The 22795-nt window shown below is 37.5% G+C and overlaps 1 protein-coding gene across 4 annotated transcripts in view; it reads right to left on the bottom strand.

Moving 5' to 3' along the window:
* SLC6A11 (solute carrier family 6 member 11) overlaps positions 1-22795 on the bottom strand; it is a 105613-nt gene that overhangs the window by 15217 nt on the left and 67601 nt on the right. For all 4 annotated transcript variants that reach the window (XM_087743029.1, XM_087743028.1, XM_087743026.1 and 1 more), the window contains 3 exons: positions 8158-8261; positions 2999-3123; positions 178-290 (listed from right to left, as the gene is read on the bottom strand). In XM_087743029.1, the coding sequence (XP_087599155.1) occupies positions 178-290; positions 2999-3123; positions 8158-8261 (342 nt within the window). The remainder of the gene's footprint in view (positions 1-177; positions 291-2998; positions 3124-8157; positions 8262-22795) is intronic.

Genomic DNA, 22795 nt, shown 5'->3' with positions numbered 1-22795 from the left:
TAAAGGAATCTCCAGCATCACATAACTAAGATTCAAGGAACTTGAATCAATGGTTTTAAGCAAGGAATTAAGTTAGGGTTCATTCTTTTATCAGGGTAGATGCTGTTCATATCAAGAATGCTGCTACACATATGCTAGGGAATCTGAAAAAATATTTAAATAGCATTTGTTTCATACCTGGCTATCTAATCCAAGGAATATGAGCATCATGAAGAACAGAGTTGCCCACAGAGGAGAAAGAGGCATCATGGTGACAGCCTTAGGGTAAGCAATGAATGCAAGTCCTGGTCCTGAAACGGAAGAAAAGAAAGGAAATATTTATATTTGTGTACTGGATCTAGCTGAGATGGAGTTAACTTTCTTTATAATAGCTTGTACAGTGCTGTGTTTTGGATTTATGGATAGAACAGCATTGACAACACCAACATTGTGGCTATTGCTGAACAGTGCTTGCACAGCATCAGTTATTAAACTGTCTCTATCTGGACCCACATGTTTTCTCACTTTTTCTCGTCCTATTCCCTTCCCCATCGCACTGGGGTGGGCAAGTGACTGAACAGCGGTGTAGATGCTTAGCTGCTGGTGAGGGTCAACCCACCACAACTTGATTGTTCTTTGATGGCAGATAAGAGGAGCTAAATACAAGGTTGAAAACCTTGACAAACTCTACATCTCTAATAGTCTAAATATTTGGTGATGAGGCTAATCAGTAATGAAGACTTGCTTGGCACATCAACTCTGCCTACATCGTGTCCAAATGTTTGAAGGTCAAGACTTCTGTTAAAACATCACTGTACTTTATGTTCTCCTTCTTTGTGTGGATGTACAGCAAGACTCGCATACCTGAATAAATAATAGCGTGTAGTCCTGTGATTGCCTTATATAACTTATTAACATATTCTGGATTTTTTTTTTTCCTAAGACTGCACTGTATCTGACATTTTGTGCAAGAATGCAGTCAATGGTAAGAGCTGCATCTTGGAAGCCATACATGGTGCAAGCCAAACGTCTACTGGTTTGTTCAAAATGTGCTCTGTATTTTTGAGTGCTGCTGCTGGTACATAACGTTAATTCATTGGCTGCATATTTACAGAAATCTTTAAAATAGAACATTTTTGCAACAGCATTGGTAACTTCTCAGATCTGCTAAAATACCATCTCACCTAGCTTGTATTTTCCTGTTCTTATTTACCTGTGCCCATGTTTCAGCTGCTGCAAATTCTCATGCTATAACAGCTTTTATTGAAGTTAGCCAGCTTTTGAAGGAGGGATATAAAGGCAGTATCACAAGGCTGATAAAGGAATACCATTGTGCTCCTGCTGCAGTAACTTTAGTGAAGACCTGTCAACACACTACTGCTTTTTCATTTAACACAGTATTTGCAAGCTCCTATAGTTTCCAGAGTTGCTGTATATATTTTCTATAATAGTATAAGCCAGTTGTCTTGGGAGCTTTAGGAAAAGAGAAATATTTTCCATGACAGTATCAGTGAAGCTCTCCTTGCTTTGCAGTTTTCCTGCTAACCTTGGCTAACTTAATGAGAGTCATTCGTCTTTCTCAACAGTTCAGCATTATACTGCTTTTCTTTCTGGGCAGCTCTCCTGTTCTTTTTGTTCTGTTGAGTTTTAAGAGATGCTTGAAGATGTTACATCCACAAAGGTGTTAAAGAGCAATTAACTTTCATTGGATGCTGTTGTGGTTTAATGGAAGGCAGCTAAACACCACATAGCCATTCACTCACTCCCCCCCTCAGTGGGATGGGACAGAGAATTAGGAAAAAAAAAAAGTAAAATTCATGGGTTGAGGTAAAGACAGTTTAATAGGACAGAAAAGGAAGGGAAATAATAATAATGATAAAAGAATGTACAAAACAAGTGATGCACTATGCAATTGCTTACCCCCCACCAACTGATGCCCAGCAAGTTCCCGAGCAGCAATCACTGCCCCCTGGCCAACTCCCCCCGGTTTATATACTGAGCATGATGTCATATGGTATGGAATAGCCCTTTGGCCAGTTTGGGTCAGCTGTCCTGGCTGTGCCCCCTCCCAGCTTCTCACTGGCAGAGCATGGGAAGCTGATAAGTCCTTGATTAGTGTAAACAAATTGTTGCTAAGTAGGGCAACAACTAACACATCAGTGTGTTATCAACATTATTCTCATCCTAAATCCAAAACACAGCTACTAGGAAGAAAATTAACTCTATCCCAGCCAAAACCAGGACAGATGCCTAACTCCGGGTGATGGTAATGAACGTTAGATGGTTAATTTCTCATAGAGCTGGGCCTTTGTGCCTTTCTGGACTCAAAACAAGAACTTTTATACTTAATGCACCGGAGTGTCTCAGGGTGTGTCCCTGGGAGAAAAACTTATTGACATTAGGAGATGGCATTAGCCGTCTGACTGTTAGAAATCTGTATTTGGATAGTATACATTAAGCAAGACTTCAGAGGACTTCCAAAGATTTCTCCTAAACAGCTGGTTTCTCATTACTTTAATAGCTATATCTTTTTTCTTTTTCTTTTCTTTTTCTTTTTCTTTTTCTTTTCCTTTTCCTTTTCCTTCTCCTTTTCTTTTTCCAGAAGGAACAAATATTTATGTGGATTTCAGTCTGTCTCATTTAAAGAAAAAAGAATGCTCCTTTCATGAGGATATAACACTCAAGGGGCATAACTGAGCAATATATCTCTGCTAAACAATCATCTGGAGGCTCACCTGGAGTAAGTTTGTGTTACAGTAGCTCTTTGACTTTATGACTTTGGCGCTATGCACAATAACATTAATATTTTTCACACTTAAATGTATGACCATAAAAATAGTTAAGAACTCTTCTTATAACAGTTATTCTAATGAGTCAGGTAACAGGTTTTTAAGAGGAGTGTTGTAAAACTACCTACAAAACAGTCAATTTATACATAAGATAACGGCACAGAATAAGTATTCTGTCAGCAGCCTCTGGGCATTTTTTGTTAATTCAGAAAACTGCTTTTGGAACTTACCTGATTCTGCAACTTCTGCAATGGGCACGCCTTGTTCATAAGCCATAAATCCAAGAACTGAAAAGATAGCAAAACCAGCAACAAAGCTTGTGCCACTGTTCAAGCAGCAGAGCATGATGCAGTCTCTGAAAATATAAATAAAAAACAGTGCAGTTGATCTCCAGAGCCTGGGTTTCTTTCATATACTGAGCCATAGGACTAATAGAACCCGAAGCTGCAGGAAGGGACGTTAAGTTGCTCATGAAGAGTAAGTTCCCAACTGATACTGTGCCTGAGAGAAATCAGTCAGGCATAAATATGTGCAGGAAGATACCATCATATTACCCTTGCTTGTGTTTTAACTGGTTGAACTGCAAACCTGTTGCTACCCACTGTTTTTTGATAGGATCTTTAAAAAAAAATGTAAAAATACTTTAAGAATGGTGTTAAGAACAACTTTTCTACAGTAGTTGTAACAATGTATTCCAGAGGATATGAACTCATTTATAAACTATATAAAAATGGTAGTAATTTGTTTCCTGGAAAAAAAATCCTATGGTCAGATCTTAGCTGATTCTATTCCAGTTACAGTATATTGGCAATGTATTTCCGTACAAAATACAGCTCCAGTTGAGTTTATATTTTTTTTTTTTAAGAAGCAGTGGTAATGAAAAGCACCATACATAATCTAAGAAGTGTGTATATACCTAAAAAAATGCCTAACAAAGACAGTGCAGGGACACCGATCTGTCAGACCGATGTGTCTTACACATCAAACAATGACAAGGCCAAAGTGAAGAAATATTTCTTTTTCCAGACTGGAAATGGCACAATAGTACATCACTTTAAAAAAAGCGAAAATACTCTTGCAGAAAGGTGTGATCTTTCCCCAGAGTTCAGTGAAATATCGTTGTTCATCCTGCTTTCAGACAGCACTTCAGGCTTGACAGATGATAAGGTAGGAATGATTTATCATGACAGTCAGTCTTTTAAGACTGTTTGCTACAAGAGACAGCTGTGTACTTGAGAAAGTAATAATCTAACCTAGATGCCTGAAAGTAAATTAGGGTTTTAAAACACTGAAATGCAAGGCAAGCCTGTAGGTCTGTCAAGCCTATGCCTTGGTGTGGTTTATTCCCATCCTACTACAGCTCTGAAGCAAATTTTTGTGCAAGCTATCTATGAGAAGAAATGACCCTAATGACCCCAGGTTCTGAATCCCTGTCTTCAATAGTGATTCCCATCTTTGTCACAGATTTGTAGTGACTTTCTGACAATCAGAGACAATTCATATTTTTGAAGTCCTGGCATGTATTCCAGCAAAACTTCTTTGTCCTGTTGCTTGTTTTGTTTGGTGTTTTTATCCTGTAACTTTATCTCATCAGTTTATTAAGTTTAAAGTGAGGTGACCAATTCCAGCATCTTATTCCTTCACTAATGAGCATCCTACATCTGTTCACACCTCTTTCTGTTACTGACTTTGACTCAGCTTAGCATCAGGCACATACATTCTAAATGGCAGGAAGCAGGCATATATTTCAATACTGCAAAGTGAGTGATCAGCTGAAATATGGCCATTAGACCATGGGAGGCTTTGGCTCTCTCTCATCACCTTATCTACAGTTAATTTTAACCATTATTTTGAGAATGTTTTTATCTTTTCATAATCATTTCATAGTAAAAAATTTCTATATGGCATATCATCTATAAATTGCCAAAATTTGTCCAGAAATGAAAAAGAATGAATACTCCCATTTATAGATCAAGACTCAGACATGGAGAAGTCCAGTGATGTTCACACTTCTTTCATGCATGGACTCTCTCTAACACTGTTTGTTCCTTAGCAGGGGTAAACAGGTCCTTTAAAATACTTTCTGAAAATTCTGAAAATGGTCAGAATTCTATCCTGTTATTTATTTACTTTTCATACGAAATTGCTTCCTGTAGTTATGCACAGCCAGGCTAGTTATACACTTGGATGTTTTAAAGCAAAACAGCAATCTAAAAGAAAGCAACCAGGAGCACAGAGTTCTTTGTTCTTTGCAGAGAAATAAGACAAAGAAAAAAGATCATCTTCCTAACTGTTCTTCTCAGTGTATTTCAGCACTGAAGTAGCTCTGGAGAGATTCTCACCCAAGAAACCGGTGAGTTCAGTGCTGAGAAATTAAAATTGTGTGTGATGAAACTCTGTCGATAAGAGATGTCAGAAAGATGTATTTTTTAATCCTTTGGGGAAAAAAAAAAAAGGAGATACTACTTCAGTGGGATGGATCTGGCTGCTCACCAGCCATATGATGCCTCCATTTGGAACAGCCTGTTTTCTGCAGATAAGATTTATTTTAGATAATTCCCAGGCTTCAACTGCAGTCCGAACAACCGGATATTTTTTCTGGTGAATGGTGTGGCACAGGAGATTTGAGAGCTGCTGGTTCCTAACCATGCAACAAAGGGTTGAGGTGGAGACACATTGCGCCCTGTGCACCTTCAGAGCCCCTGGCAGTTTCTGCTGCTTCCTCTTGAAGGAAGGTCCTAGGGCAAGGCCCAAGTGGTTTAAGCTGGACAATCCTATATAACTAGATTATCTGTGAGAGAACAAGAGGAGCACAGACATTTCTCCACTCACAGGGAAGACTCATGAACCACAGTGCCATGGTACAAAATAGTTAGAGGGTAGATATGCATTTCTCCAAGGAAATGGGCAAAAGTGAACCTAAGGGGATTTTCATAATCTCCAGTTAGAGAGAGATACCTATTCCTTTGACATAACACAGCCACAGCTCCATCATTTTCTTCCCCAGTTAAGACAGTCACAGACGGAATACTCGGTTCCCTGGGGACCTAGCAATGTTTCCTGTCCTAATAAAAATATATCCTCTAATTTTAATTTCCATTTTTCCTTTATCTTTGCAGGAATTCTACTAACCCTTCAACACCTGTTTGTTTTTTTTTTTTCCCCTTAAATAGAAGCGTGGAATCTGTAGTTCAGTCTTTTTTTTTCTGCTACAGGAAGTAAAAATGAGAGGGGAATCTGGATCCATTGATTGTGAAACCAATGAATTTTAAAACACAAATGCCCAAGAAGCATTGGAAGGAGATCATGACGTTTATCTAATTTTCCATCAATTTTTTACAAGCATCCTTGCCAGGAAGGCATCAGAGCCTGACTGAAGCCCAAACTGATTTCAAATGAAAGGAAAACTTCAAATTTTTATGAAAACTTCACATTCTTCCAAATTAATGTCTTGCCAATCACCTGAATAATTCAAGACATGCATCCTTTATCCTCTCCCTGCCTGACAGGCAGGATACTGCTGAAAATTGATTCTGCCTTCCTTAAGGAGCTTCTCTGATATTAGAGAGAAGAGCCCACAGAGCCTTTCACATCCCTCCAGTTACTTCCTTGCCTTTATGGATCCCCTCAAAACCAATTCTCATTCCTCTTTTCTTCTTAGACTAAAACCTTAATAAAGGACACATCTTCATTTCTTTGAAGTTTTGTCCATTTGTTGACAGTGTGTGAAATCACTCATTTATCTTCTGTACCACAGTGGCAACATGGCAGCTAACCCCTGATTTGTACATGAGGCTCATACATAAAAATTGTCCTGCTGAGGTGCAGCCTCCAGTACAAAGGGGCAGTGCTGTGAAACCAAACAGCATTTTCCCTGGTGGGGAACTGCACAGTGTCCAGCAGGGACCTGGATCAGCTCTGCAAATACAGAGCACACGAAGCAGGAACAAGAACATTTTCCTCTTCTGTTTACTGATGTTGTCTGAAGTTAATCCATCCCTTAAGAAGGTCTGAATGGATTAGGAATTCTTAGCTTGTAAAAATTAGAGGAAACATCAGTACACCTTTCTTTTATTTACATTTTATTTATCTTTTTACTTATGCTAATTAGGGAAAACTCATTACCCACTGTTCTGTAGGGGCATTCATTGCCCTCTGTTTGGGCATTTTTATCATTATTCTGAAAATAATGTCAATCAGCACTGAAGATTGTAGGGGACTTACACTACTTTATGCAGCAAAACATTTGGAATTTTGGCTGTCATAGCCAAGCAAAAAGTAACTTACATTGCTGCTAAGTTACTTTGCATGCTTAGATGGCAAAATACCCTTAACTGCCCCTGGATAGCTTTGCAGACATTCAGCTGGTGGGTGCATTCATGTCTCTATGGTTTCCGGTATCCCAATTCCCTCTCTGTCTGGAGGGTCCTATGGTTTGGTGTTTCTCTGACAGACAAGCAAATTGTTGCTAAGACATTGAAAAAAGAAGGCATTTTCTAAAACTGCCTCCTGAACTCTCCAAGTAAAACTGTAATTTAGAATTTAAATACTTACACTTTGGGGGGTTTGGAGGTGGTGTGTTTGGGTCTTTTTTGCTTTTGCTTTTGGACTGTATTATTTCCTTTATAGAAAAATGAAATTTTAATTGTCTGTCTGGAGATCATAATGGAGTCAGTACAATCAAACTGTCATTTACTATCTTGTATTAAAGGCCGTGAATAGTAGGAAAACTAATTCAATAACTACTGATGCCAGAAGAAAAAAGTAGTGCTTATATTCCTGCCCATGCCAGTAAAATGGAATGAGGATTTTGTGTGAGTCATATATATTTGACATTTCTTCAGGAAAGATTAAAACTTACTGAAGTCATTAGCAATTTCCTTACTGATTTCTATAAAGACAAGCAATGAGATGCTATCCATTTCTACTGTGCTCTAGCTACAAGCCAGTAAACTATAGGAAAAAGTGACATTCAAAACATAGACCAAACTCAGGTGAGTTTTAATAACATTTTTTTGGTAAGATTTTTTCTTTTAAAGCAGATATACATTTTACAATCAAATATTGCACACACATGCGATTACACATATATGAAATTCTGTATATTATATGTGCAGTTGTGTATACCTGTTCCGTACTGAGTGGCTTGTGGTTGTGCAAGGGTCAGATATGATCAAAAGGGATGAAAACACCAAATTTTGGAAAAGAGTTCCTCTGAAACAATTATAAGAAACATTATAGATCTCCATTCTACAAAAGCATGTGCATGTGCTTATGATTACTCATGCAAATAACTAAAGGAAAAGGGAAGTACTTCTGAGTGAAGCTAAGTATGTGGACACTTCCATCACTTAAGGTAAATGTAAAAATAAAGTTTGGAAGATATTACCTGTAGCAGTTATTATTATAGTTGTTGTAACTTCCCAGGGCTGTCAAGCACCCCAAGCAGATCGCATAAGAGAAAAATATCTGTGTACCAGCATCCACCCACACCTGAAGACAAAAAAAATGGAGTGGTTAAAAAAGGTTTAGAAGGAATCACCTTTATGCATATACTGACTGCAAATTTGCAGAGGCAACTGTATAGGGTAATAGCGTCTGGCAAACCTTTTATAAGTCACAACCTTAAAAAAAAATGCTGAGAGTTAAATTCCCCTCTCCTTCCCAGTAGTATAAACAAGGAGTAACTCAGCTGGTCTTTACAGGTTCAACCTAATCGAAGTAGAAAGAGAGACAGAATTTCTGTAAAAGAACATCATCCAGTATAAATTCTTTAATGATTTTATTAACACTGTAAGGTGTTAGTAATTGCAACCTAAATAGTATACTCTGCATTTATCTCATTCTCATTTAATAATTATTTATTCAAATTTAAAAATTTAGTGTGAAAAAATACTCTAAAGACAAAATATGCCATTCATAGATAATACACAAGTTAAGGTGGGGAAAGAGAAGAGACAACTTATCCAGGGAAAGGGTTTTTTTAGCAATAGTTAACGGCCCCAATTAGGCATGAGGACATGGTTTTTCTGGTCACTGTGCAATTAACAAATAAAAGTTCCGTAAAGCTTAACAAATAAGTAGCTTTATTATGGTAACATTTATATCTTAAAGTCATGCAAATACTAAATTCTAAAAGGAAAAAAAGGAAGCATGAGCTGACACGGTGAGATTATTCTCCTCACAGCAATCTCAGAACATTAATATAACATGCAATTTTTTTGACATTAAAAATACTCCAACAAAAAATTTTGGAGTCTGGGTGTTACTGGAGGTGAATATATTCTTTTAACTCCTGATTTTGCCATGAGAGCAATATGAAGAACCCACATCTACACAGCTGCACTATTATTTCCAATCCAATAAATTCTGACTCCTGGTTTCCTGGGATAAATGAGCTCTGTAAGTTTTTTATTTTAAAGCAGAGCAACCAAAGTGCTTTTCAGAGAAGTAACAAAACACTGACTGATAACCAGAGGCAATAGCTGTGTAGTCTTTAGCTACTCTAAGTTTGAGACAGGAAAGAGGTAATGCAGATAATAATTTCATGACTAATAATAGTAATAACAGTAATCAAATACTCATAAATATATGAAGGGGATGTATTTGTTTTACATGTGATCAAATGAGACCTTGGTCTCTGGAGCGGTTCAGAGTGTTTCTGTTTAGGAATAACATTAAGATCACATTTGATTTGCATCAGTGGCTTAAATGGTTTCATTGCTGTCATTTTGAATAAGATACAGCTGGTTACATCTCAAAGTTTCACCACTTGGTAAGGAAAAAACTGCACAGAGAAAGCCTTTTGAGAGACAGGCTCTTTAACAAGATTGGAAGCTCTCAAAAAGCTGTAAGTAGCATAGGTCAACTGAAAATGCACAGTCTTCTTAAGCATAAACAAAGGCTAGGAAACTGGATCAGCACATGTAGAATCTGCTGTTTCCTTCCATTTCAGTTTTTGCACAGTGCATTGTATAGCACTTAGGTGAGCAATAGGCTTTCCTGTTGGCATATGCCAGCTTCACAGAAGTCTGATTATTCCTTGGACAGCAAGTCCTAGTAGAAATGGGCGCAAAGAATTGTACTCTGAAGTGAGAACCTCCAGAGCTGCTGAAGGAGCAGAGAGCACATCCCTCTGGAGTTCCTGTGTACCTAGTTAGAAAAAACAGATAAAATTCTGGCCATAAGTGATATTATTTCCTTCAAAGAAAACAAGTCTCCTCTAAAGACCGTGACATCTGACAGTGATTCAACATAAAAAGTGGCAAATACTTTATGAGAAACATGTTCTGTAAGAAAAGGTTCACATATTCTATAAAAGTTGAATCAGATTGAAGAGCCCTTTGGTTTTGTTGCACTATATGACATCAATCTAGAAAATCCATCAGAACTTACGGCTAATGTTTAAACAAGAAAGAGGAAGTAATTTTATTTACTGAATGGAATAATAGAATCAGTGTAGCTTCTTTTGGGTTGTATACTCAGAGAACCAGTGATGACCATTTCATTTGTCGTGACCATTAATATTTCAATTTCAGGTTTCTGAAATGGCAAAAACATCTACAACTGATCAAGGAAGTGGCAAATAGGGAAATAAATTTAGAAACCACAGGTAGATTTTTGGTAGCTGGAAAAACATGAGAGATGGACTAACTCTGTTGTATTTTGTCACAAGCCTAGATACGTCAACATTTTAAATCCATGCAGTTGATATTACAGATCAGTTCTTCATATTCTTGTCCCAACAGCTAGTGACCATTTGACATTTAGCATCTGACTGCAGTACTCATTCATGGCTGGAAAATTTGTTGAGGTACACAAATTGTTTATTAGTCTAAGTCACACCCAGCCTTAGTCATTCATAAACTGTACCTCAGGGGAAGTTGTTCTCATTAAAACTTCTAGTAGGTACAGATGGGCTCTTGTAGACACCACTCACAAATCCAGGTGTCATCCATCTGGCTTACAGCAACAAAAGCATTATAAATTATTTCTGGGAGTGCTGAATTTCAATGTCTGGCTTAGACTAGAAGTTGTAACATTTTTCAAGTACATGGAATGAATGTAGCACAATTCTGCAGAACAATGAAATTCTGAAGGACAGAGACAAAGAAAACACTGCCAGTAAGCTGCAAACCAAGGGTTCTGGTGCCAGCAGCTGGTGAAAGGCTGGGACAAAAGTACATTTTCTTCTGAAATGAGGCGGGGCTTGATGCGTTTCTGGCATGAGTAAATTCCAGAGGAAAAGACCTGTACCAGAGAACATCCTGTTTGTGCTTTATGAACTTTGTACCTTGAAAATCCTTTGGTTAGTGATAATTAAGTCAATTCAGCAGTATGCATTCATAAATTTGGGGATTGAAAATGTTTTATAGTCTTCTATTGGCCCCTACTTTAAAAGATGGAACTAAGTGTTTCTTCTTACTTTTTTCATCTCATATTTAAAATGTTTCCATGCCAAAACAAGGTTAAAATTAACGCACAAAATCTTTGTTTATTATACCTTAATATTTAAAAAATCCAAATGCCAAAGGACAGAATCTTTATATCTACTGTGCTTACGTTTTTGCACCCACGTTACAGCTGTTTTCTAGACATGCTGGGCCCACCACTACATTAACGACAGTATGGGCAAACTAGAAGAATGCAAACACTAGTTCAGAATACAGCAGCACAGCTCTTGCTCTGACTCCCGTACCGGAGTAATGCTTGCTGGCTAGGAAGAAGGGGCTGTTCAATGAGCCCATGTGATGAAGCTCTGTTCCCAAAGGGACAAGGCAAAGTAAACAAGCCTCAACTCTATGGCCCTACCTGCTTCCTCCAAGTAGAAATGAAGCATGACAGAGAGAGATTGTGAGTCTCTCCACTTTCCATTTTCTGAGTGGGAAGGGGAACAGCAGAGCTGCCTGTGCCCTGATCCCCATTTTGAGGCTTTCCCACACGTCACTTTACAGCTTTCCTGATTCACACCATTAGCTCACAAGCAGTGGTCTCTGCTGTGTCCTGCTAATAACTAACTTATGTTGGTACAAACACAACTGAACAAAACAAAATAAACAAGAACCTTTTTTTTACTAAAAACGGAAAGCACTGTTTTGCAAAGTCCAGCTCTCAAAAGCTAGCAATACCCAGATATTAAGTCTGCCTGGGCAATCTTAATTTGGCCTTCTTGTGTGTAGGTCTAGGACACAATTTTCATTTACAGGACTATTCATCTTTCTGCCCAGGGAGATGAATCAAGCTAGTCAAACAGAGGATCCTGTTGCTGGAGGATCCCTTGCCTCTTTTGTTGTCATGATTGTAGCGCATGTAATGAATGAAGAAGGATAAAGAAGGAAGAAGGGGGATGTGCTGTAAAGAAGACAGCAGAATACTGCTCTGGAGAATTAAATTCTTTTCATGTCTCTGCTATAAAGTTTCTATGTGACGTCATGTCCATAAATCACTTAAATCAACCCTTTCTCAAATGTTCATTAACTGGGTAGTCCTCATTTAATGGGTGTCTGAAGTGAAGTACAAAATTACTGAGCATTCGCTCTTGCAATCAAGGTGAATGAAAGCCACAAGTAAAGCAAACACTAGTAGGCAGCTAGTATGGAATCATCCCATGACTGCAGGAAACATCTCCCAGGATAAACTGGCTTTAACTGGCACTTCCACAAGCTTTGAGAGTCATGACAAACAGCTGAATGCAACTCAAAAGGTGTAAAATTGTTTCATGTCTGGGGAACACAGGAAAATTAAGTAGTTATTTTCAGTCTGATCCTCCTAAGAGATATGTAGTTTTAAAATAATATATTATGTTGTCACTTGAAAAGCTTCATTTTACACCTCAGCTAGGAAGCTATTAATGAAATGTCACTATTCTGTCTCATGCATGTCTCTGCATATTAGCCTAGAGGAAAAACGCAAGATGGCTAGAATGCATGGTGAGGACATTTCGAGCAGAAATGGGAGGGGTTTGTTAAAAATGTGATACTCAGAAATTATGTTCGTGGCAGGTTATATGTTCAAATCCACAGCCAGGCATCTCACACCTCAGTTCCTCGGCCCTGGAGGAAGACAGGACCTGGTCAGCCTACATTGCCTCTGCTGATGAGGATCAAGTCTATGGGCTGGGTAGACAAGCTCTTGGGATAAACACCAGTTTATGGTTTAATTTTTCAGTCTGTTGCTCAAATAATGGTAAAAATGGGAAAAGCGAACAAAAGAGAATATGATTTTTTAGAAATGTCCCGGTGCAGCACTAAATCACCTCAGCCACTTCCTATACTTACTCCTTGTTCAAATGTCTGTCTCTACGCTCAGTTGTGTATGTACCTGTACATCCTTACAAGCACTCTGCACGTGGTAACAGCAGCCTTCTAACTGTTGATTCACAGATCTACTGTGATTGCAAGGTGATTTTTTTTCTCTACTTTAAGTCAACAGATGAGAATAACTATGTAACACTGGTGTTATTGTCATTGTGGCATTAAGTAGGAAAGACCATGTATGAGTCTGAAAGATAGGATGGAATTTACACCAAAAAAACCCAGCAAAGCTCTAAAGAGCAAGGCAGTGTCTAGACGATGAAGTGTATGTCTAATTACACACAAAGAAAAGCAGCAGGAATGAATAAAGCTGCTATAGAGTAAGGCTCCCCGATTTATACCAAATAGGAAAACAGTATTGTCAATGTCATTACAACTGGCTCAGACCTAAGAGCTGTATCTGACCTGTTGCAGGAGAGGTGTCATGATTTGCTCCCAATAGTACTGCTCTCTGAACTCACAGAATCAACAAGGATGTTGAGGTAGTAGCTGTGGGTTCTTGATACTAGTCTGGACTTACACGTAGGCTTTAGGTGCCTGTGTATTATGGTTTCAGAGAGATTTATGTAAAGAAACATACACATTACCCTTTCTCATTTTGCAATCTTCTAAAGTATATTTCACAGATTACGTAATGGTACCAAATCATTGTGATACTTTGGTTTGGGAGACAGTTTCGAGAGTTTTCAATGTAATGGCTGATCTAAAAGAACTGCAACATCCATGTTTCTCTTTCCATGACCTCTCCCATACTCTACAGTTAACAGATCTGTTATCTGGAAGTGATAAACATGTAAGTGCTGTTAATATTTGTACCCACACACTTAAGTTTGCTTTCTTGAGTATTTCTATCAAAATCAAGGGAATTAATTTCACATTGGTGTCTGAGTACTGGCTGAAATATGCATCCCAGTGGTGTAGTTTCATAAATACGCTTTTTTTTTTTTTTTTCATTCTTAACAGTGAGATTGAACACCCACTTCAGCTGCAAAGCTCAAAGCATCCTTAACTACAAAGTGATTAATGACAATTCCATAATGAAGCACTCTGTCTGAGAATATGGGAGATCTCATAGGCAAGTTAAATGCTGCACACACTCTTTAAAACATGATGTTCCAAATGTTGATAGTAATTTATTTCCCATTTTGTTATCAGAAAATGAGCAATCACTTTAGAGTTTTCTTTTAATTTAAATTATTCATTACTTTTTGATGGATCTCAGCAGTGTTTGTATTTTAAAAAGCAGTTTGCCTTTGGTTTCAAATAAGAATTTTGAAAAGAAAGCCTTTGCTGTCAGGATATAATAAATTAAATTTCAAGACAAAGGCATAGAATAGTTGCAGATTTTTACAACAGTAAGAATGCCTGAATAAAACAACCCGGTGTCAGATAGACTTAAACAGGAGCATTACTAGAGTTAGTCCTACACATCATGACAGGTTTAATGTTCATGTGCCAGTGTCTCTCACGATATGTGGGGAGTGTGCAGAAAATGTCAAAACTTCATGTCAGCTACAGAACATCTCTACCTGTACTAAACTGCGAGGTTTAGCATTTTCGAGTTGGCTTCTAAAGCACATGCTTTGTGAGTCTATGGTCACAAAGCATGGTTTACATCCAAGTCACCTGGGAGTCAGTCAAGCTATCTGGGTATTTCATGTACTGTAAAAGGTAGGCAAATTCAATGAATGGAGGAGGCTACAACAAGAGGACTAAACCAAGATCAGAAAAAAATAAAAACAAAATCCATATGCAGTGTAGAAAAAAGAAGATGGACAGCAAACAGAGACTGAAAACCAGTTATGGAAACTCAGACAGGGTAGCCAGGATAAAGATCTTAGCTTTGTCTTTCGGGAAAAAGTACCGTACATTCTTTCATTATCATTATCATATAGGTTTAGACATGACAGGACTGTAAGAAATTTGTTTCAAGGTCAGACTGGAGCTTTTCTTTCCTCTCATGATTAACAGGCCTTCATTTTACATTGACACCAATAAAAAGAGCGGTGATTGTACATATGACACAAACATGAATAATTCAGCTATGTTAAACTAAACAAACCATGTTCATACATAATGGTACATTTTTCCTGCAGACATACTTGCTAATGCACAAATCCTGCACATGCAGAGACTCCTGACCGTAACTGCTCTGGTGTAGCAAACAGCAGGACTCCAGTGCCACTGGACTCTGCTACTCAAACTAATATTTTGATATTAAGAAAATAGAGAGCACATACTCTCTACTGCCATAGGAAAGTACCACATAGCCTGAAGTTTCCTAAGCAGTGAGCTTTACCATTTTTTATTTACAAGACTATTTTTTCCAGTCTTAGATCCCATGCCTCTTAAGTAAAAGACAATATTATCACTAAGATGAACTTCTGAAGTCACTAGGAAACTAAGAATTAATTCTACTGATTGAAGTGTGCCAACACAGTGTAGGGTAATGTGCAACTATAAAAATCATTCCCAGAACATTTCTTAAATTGCTGTTTATTACATTCCTCTGCTACAAGTTACATTTTTATCTATATACAAATGTATCTTGTAAGAAAAATTATAAAATAGGCAGTAGTGGAGGACTGAGCATTTTACCTCTGATCTTATTCCAATTAAAGTAATTTTTCCAGCTTTCTCATTATGAAGAACATTCAACTATATCACAAACTATTATGCTTTGCATGGTGTAGCATAGTTGACAATAACAGGAGAGAGCACCAGGATGATAAGTAGACTGCTGTATAAAGGCTGGATATATATATACAGGAAGGAAAGCAACAGGTACATGTGGTTTTGTTGGGTTTTTTTGTTTGTTTGTTTGTTTGTTTGTTTTTTTGAGACTTCCTGTGTTCCTCATATGGTAACCAAGATGAAGAACATTATACATTTACATGACACTCCACCAGAAAAGACAGAGATTCATTTTGGATGTTTTCAGTTTCAATGCAGAATGCTTTGTCAAATGGATGGAGAAGAGGCTGAAGCACCTAGAAATCTGCCCTGGAGGCCACACTGAGCAGGAACGTGCAGTGGGTTTTAGATCCTGTTGCCAAAAGTGTAAAAGGCTATACTCTGGACAATTCACTGCCATCAACTGAAACCTCTGTTCAAAGGCATGAAAAAGAAAATTAACCAGTTTTCATTTATCCTCTAGTCACTCTCTCTTAATCAATGATTTTTCTTCGATAGCAGCTAACACAAAAATCAGCTGAACATCTGTGCTATGCAACTGCACAAAATACATATTTCCATTCAAAGTACTCTTCTAGTCTCAAAAACAACCCAAACACTTAGAAGATGCAGACATTCAAAATTAATAAATCCATTCCTTGCATGCATTCTGCTGTTTTCCTGACTAGCAGTACACTGATAATGTGTCTTATTCCTATGAATCTTGCAGATGAAATCAAACAGGAAAAAATAAATTTTATTATTTTAATCTTCCCACGTAATTAACACAGTTATTGTAACTCCATAGTTTCTCATGTTTGACTATAAAAGAGCAAAAAAAGACTGATTTTCTGATCTTGGCATATGTTTAGTTTAAAAAAAAAAATCTACAAATCTTTTCAACAGAGTTAATTAAGAACGACACATTTATTTAGAAATCAGACAAAAAGATATTTCACAAAATTAAGCTAGTTAATCCCATGGGTCACAATGAAAAGCTTTTTGCTGACTAGGAAAATAGAGCTTCCTGCTTGAACCTGAAATCTTGGAACAACCAGGGAGCAAAAGACACTGTTGCAATGCAATTTTAAAGTAACTTTTCTGAGTAGAATATTACTCTAACTGAAGGCACAGGTTAAAGCTTCTGAGAACTTACATGACAACCTTCACAGTAATTTATTCTGAAAGTCACTGCCTCAACAAATATACTTTCAATAGTAGTTCAACACACTTTCAATATACTTGTATTCAATTAAATATACTCATTCAAAAGAAAACTTTCAATCTTTAAATTTATCAAATCTACATTTATTGAACCTAAGTTAGAACTGTGATGTAAAAAAATAAGGATATAAATCAAAGACTATTCACTGAAAATGTGCCTGTCCCCAGCCTACTTGAAAGTGGCAACTGTTTGTTCAGACAGTCATCGATGTAAAAGAGAGTTTAGCATGATGTTTTACAAGTGAAACACAACTCCTCTAGGCTTATTCAGATGGCAAGAATAATACTAAAATATCCCTCAGTTGTCTCCATGCAGCCTCAGTCAATTCCAAGGAATTGTGGCTGAGGGCAAAGCTGGGGTCCCTGTGTTCAGAAAAGTAAAGTAAAAAAACCTGCTGGATCCAAGCACGCTGGCACCAACTGTGTTACCTAAAATAAATAAGCTTTTTAGCCCCTGCCCCCTGTCCCCAAATGCCTTTGGGGGGCCGGGGGGGGAGAAAAAAAAAAAAAAAGAAAAGAAAAATTATCTTGTTACTCTCTCAACTCAATGGGAAATGTCATTAAATGGGAAACTAAACCAAAACAAAATATGAACTGTTTATTGTGGAGAAGCAGCAAAAAAAAAAAAAAAATGTTGAGTTTTGGATGCAGGACTTAGTTTGTTTCTGAAGTTTACTACCCAGGGGTTTTTAAACAACACAGCTTCTGAAAGCAGAGCCTTCATTAGAGCAGGAAAACACAACTTAAACGGCCAGGCAGAAAATGGCTGAATTAAGCTCTTTTTTTCCTCTCTTTAATGGTAGTGATTCTCAAAAGATTAAAAGTAGGTTAGGCGAATAATAAAACAGCTATGTTTCTAGTGTCTACCTGACAACAGCTTTTGTAGAAGTGAATAATTACATGAAAATCACTTCCTTTCCACCTCTCTTTGGGATTTCTGTGGGTTGCTAGGCAGTCTCTCTCCTACCTTCTGCTAATGTTACTTACAGACGGGATGAATACAGTATATTCATTACGAGAATAGTGAGCTGAGGGGGAGAAGGACCTAAATACTTGAAGTTTTGTTTATTCATTGCTGCCTTTGGAGACCAACACTATAGCTCAGATTACTTTACACATATTTAAATGCTAATTTTCTGAGGCATAATAGTTAGCCAAGTACCACCCTGTTAAAATGGAACAGGACCTTCTTCAATACAGGAGCCACACTAGTAGTATGTTTCTGTGTTGCCAGCCAATGTTGAAAGTCAGGTGCTGGAGCAAAGCATACTGAGGTTCCTTCTGAGACTTAGAGGAAGAATTCTTTTACTCACTCTGACTGTTTTTCATGACTGAAATAATGTTTGTTATGAGACTGGCTTACTTTCCTGAACTCCTTAACCCAAAACTTAGGAGATATCCTGATTGCTTTGGCATGATTCCAAAACTAGCAGCCACAAAGTACTGTTGTACTTCCCTGTTTGTATGATCATCAGTTCAGTCATATAGGTTAGGGTGTATGTTCATTAAAAAAAGAAAGAAACATTATCCAAAAATCACTCTTCTCTGCAGAGTGCTAGTTGAGATAACTAGGGGCTTGAACACTAATTTCAGATAGCAGGTAGGCGTGTGGGATTGTGGGAAGGGCAGTGAACCAAGCACAACGCTTTGTGGGTTTTTAAAAAGTGTCTTTGATTTCCAAACTCTGATTTCGGTCTTCTGAGCCTGCAATTCACTTTGATTATGGACTTGTCAGTTGACATCCTCAAAGTTACCTCACTCAGCATGATACAACAGGAGACAGGAAAGAGACCAGAGAGACAATTCCCAGTCAGCATATTCTGATGGCAGGATTCAAATACACAAACTAGTGTCCCAATTAAGAAAAATCCCAACCCGGCAAGAACTAAGGTGCTAAACATATTGCATTTTGCATCATTATTTTACTAGTTTCTTACAATTGTCTCCTCCTAATTACTGAGGACAGTTAGCTGCACACCTGTGTGCCCCACACATCTACACAACTTTGCTTCCAAATTTAACATCATTACAGAAACAACAGAAGGTAACAACTCCCAGCTGTAAATCTGTTATTTCATTAAATTGCAGTACTGTGAACTGATTTGTTAAAAGAGCAATCTCTGCCTCATACTTCACCCACACTCTGAAAGGTACAAGGGTCAGATGCATTTAATGCTGGGATGCTTGTTTGTCTACTTCCATTTCTAACCTCTCTATTATCTCCATTTCTAATTGGCATCTCAGACCTCAAGAGGGCTCTGAATTCCAGGACATTGAATACTCAGGTGACTTGTTTTCCACAGCGGTAGACTTGAAAGCCTGTTGTTTCTGCATGGCGTTGTCACCACAATGACACCTTGGAGACTTGGAGGCTCAGAAGAATGCCTGGGCCGCTACAGGAGTGGCAACACAGGTAAGAGCATGCTCTAACCTCTGGGTTGTCCCAGCGTCTTTACATCTCCAACTTCACTTAGAAACAGCAATGCCTAAGGGCAATTTTGCCTGCAAGTGATGTAAAAGGAGACTATTACGCCCATGAAAGCACGTGTTCAGAGATTTGGTCTGTCACAAAGCTATATCACAAAGAACAATTAGAGGTGTGTAAAACAGCATTATAAAGGCATAACCCTTTTGACCTGCTCTCTCCAAACAGTATTTCAATGGCTATTAGTTATCTTATCCTGACTATCCAAGAAATTTAAAGGTGTGAAAGAAATAACAGATGGCTATCTGATGTTCCTTGTTAAAGAAGCTACTTTGATTTAATAGCACCAACCTACCTTATGCCTTGATTGATTTCTTCTGTGGAGATATACAAAGTCCCAGGAATAATTTTCATAGGACTTCTCCCATATTTAGAAAGGAAAAAAAAAAAAAAATCGAACAAAACCCCAAATATTTGGCCAGGCCTATCTTTATCTGAGAGTCAATACTAACATTCCAACTTTGCCCAAAGGAAAAATCCCATCTACAATGGTATTTATGAGTCCAAGAATTTCTATAAGCTATCTTTATGACAAAACTTGCATGTTTTCATTTACAGCCAATAGTTACAACAGTTGCCTAGAATACATGTAAGAGAGTTAGCTCATAATATAGCATTTTCCCTTGAAATATATACCAGTTTTCCATTACTTCAGTTCTGGAACATAAGGTAAGGAGATGCTGACAGTATAAGATACACAGAAATATTCAAGAGATATTACTCATATAAAAACATTTCCGTCCCTATGATGAACACAATTTCTGGGAAAAAGAAGTCACTGAGTAGCTGGAACAGTTCTTTTGTGTCTGAGTGATAAGAAATGAAAATTGTCTTCAGCAGATTGGTAGCTTAAATTTGGGAATCTGGCAAGCTGGAAACCTTTTTAAAAAGGTATTGATAAGAGGAAAAAAAAAATCATTAAATCCCAATATCTCCTGGGAGCAGCAACTGTATTTTTACTGATTCATTTCTTGTAACTGCATACCAAATGTACATAGAGTTCAGATCAGCAGGATGGTCTGCATCATTCCTCTGTGATGAAGCCTGCTTGTATTGACAGTTCTTCGTTACTGAAAATTGTCCAGCATTCTGAAAGGTAAAGTCATTGACTGCTAGAGCATCCACATGTTGCAGTTATGCTGTATAACTCTCTTGTAGCACGCCTTAAAAGGATTAAAAGTTTTGCCTTCTCATACACTTGCACTATATAAAGCTTCAGGCATTTGGAAATATAATAAGGTGTTGGTTTTTTTTTTTTTTTCATTCTGTGCATGATATGAAAAAGCACAAAAAATAGCCATTGCATTTCTTTCTCTTTTCAACAGAGAGTATATTTTCAGTGTCCTAGAGACACCAAGTCTTTTGGGGGGCATGTTTGGGGGTTGAGGCACGCTTAATGTCATTTCCTATAAATGATAAAGAAAGATGCTCAATTTTTAAAAATAAATGCAGGAAATGCAGTTAACTAATTGCTAAAATCAGAGTGTTGATTAGTGTTCCTCTTTACTGACTAAGACACTATCACGAAGTGCTCTCAGAATGAGATATTTGGCTGCTCCCACATACAATATAACACCTATGGACAGTCAGAGGAGTTTCAAAATATTTACTCTCAACTGCTTTGAGGGATTGATGAGAGAGATCATCCTGACTAATTTCTGGAGTATTCTTAATCCAAACTGAGATGTTTTCAGGTCCTTTTTCTTCAAATATTCCATTTGCATAACATTTGCCAGAAAGTAGGGCTCTGGGGTTGGTTTGATTTTTTGGTTTTCAGGGGGAGGGTGAGGCAGGAGTTTTAGCAATGTAGTAGGGTTCCATATCCTCTCAGCAAGTTAATAATTTCAAGATACCTAATTGCTATTACAGAGCTGCTTGACTGTAGTATCACAGTGACAAGACAAGTTCTTCTCCAATAGCTTTTTTGTTTACTCCTGTTGCTTTCTTAAGTTTCTGATTCAGCATCCTTGAAGCCTGGGGAACACTGGAGATATTAAACACAGTATTCCACCCTGATTGCAAATACTTTGAAAAAGGGTAAATGTTTTGGTCATGAATCATTATTCAAAAAATTCACTTCATTCAGAAATTAAGAGGAAACTATACTTAGGTTATATAACATTAGGTTAAATGTTATTTAATCTAACTTCTTTAAAAATAATAATCCTCAAGAATTCTTTTTAAGCAATCTTCTTAAGAATACTTATCCTAGAAACTGCACTTTTAACAAAGTATCTAAAAAGAACAGAGTTTGAAACAGAAGAAAATACAGTTATAGAAGCATGAGAACTATTTGATCTTGAATTCTTCTTTTATTGAAAAGAGCCTAAACCTTGTACTAAACTAAATTTTCCACAAGGGGATTTCCATTCATTTTTGCAGTTTAGACACTGTCCAAGTACCCAGTGATGAATGCTAAAATGATACATAAACCTTGCCTGAAGCAAAGATTGACTGAGAAGTAAAATGTTGTGTATTGTATACGTGATATTATTTCAACCGTTATTGCTAGAGAATGTTGATCCAAAGGTTTCAGATGTATTGATGAAGTAACTTAGTGCCACGTATTATTCATACCCAGTAATAACTAGAACACATACTAAATATGACTAAAAATAACTGACAATCATATTGGATTGAATATGAACCACTCTTAAAATAGAGGCTAGATTTCTTAAAAGAAGTATTTCCTCATCTTTGAATACTATACTGACAAAAAGCCTTTTGGTTTATGTAAACCTACAACTCAAAGACAGACAGACTGTAAAATCGCACCTTAAAGATTATTTTCAAATAACACTATTTTTCCTTTAGGCAGCAGTGAAACTCTCATGGTACCGAGAACATGGCAGTAGCATACTTGTGATCTGTTCCATTTTCAATGTTTATACACTAGACAGTTCCAGAGCAAGGTCATGCAATAAGGCTGCATAATAGAGTCAAGTCTGTACTAGTTTGTTAAGCATCCTCACAACAAACTAAAATTTAAAAAACACTATGGCCATACGCAGGCTACAACTATTCCATCCATGCTAGGAGGATGCTACACTACAGGGCTGAATCCAGCTGTGCTGTGGAAGGAGAAGCTGTGCAGGCATGCCTGAATTGGAACAAAAAAGAAACGCTGCTACCAGGAGCAGGTAAAAAGGTGGCTTACAGTCCCTCCCCCTGCTTAGTATATCTGTGCCTAATACGATGCCAGAAAGATAGTCCCAGAGTGGATTCAGTTTATGTTAGGAAAACAGAACTTCTGCCTGTACAACAAACCATTTGCACCATTAAAGAAGGCGTCACACCAAAAACACCATTTTCCCAGAAAAGCTAAAACTACA

The sequence above is a fragment of the Nipponia nippon genome, unplaced genomic scaffold, assembly GCF_047370975.1.
Source record: "Nipponia nippon isolate SJK-2023a ecotype South Korea unplaced genomic scaffold, ASM4737097v1 scaffold_9, whole genome shotgun sequence".
In the NCBI taxonomy this organism is placed as follows: Eukaryota; Metazoa; Chordata; class Aves; order Pelecaniformes; family Threskiornithidae; genus Nipponia; species Nipponia nippon.
The sequence above is the reverse complement of the archived record's forward strand: the minus strand, read 5'-3'. Positions and strand labels throughout refer to the sequence as shown.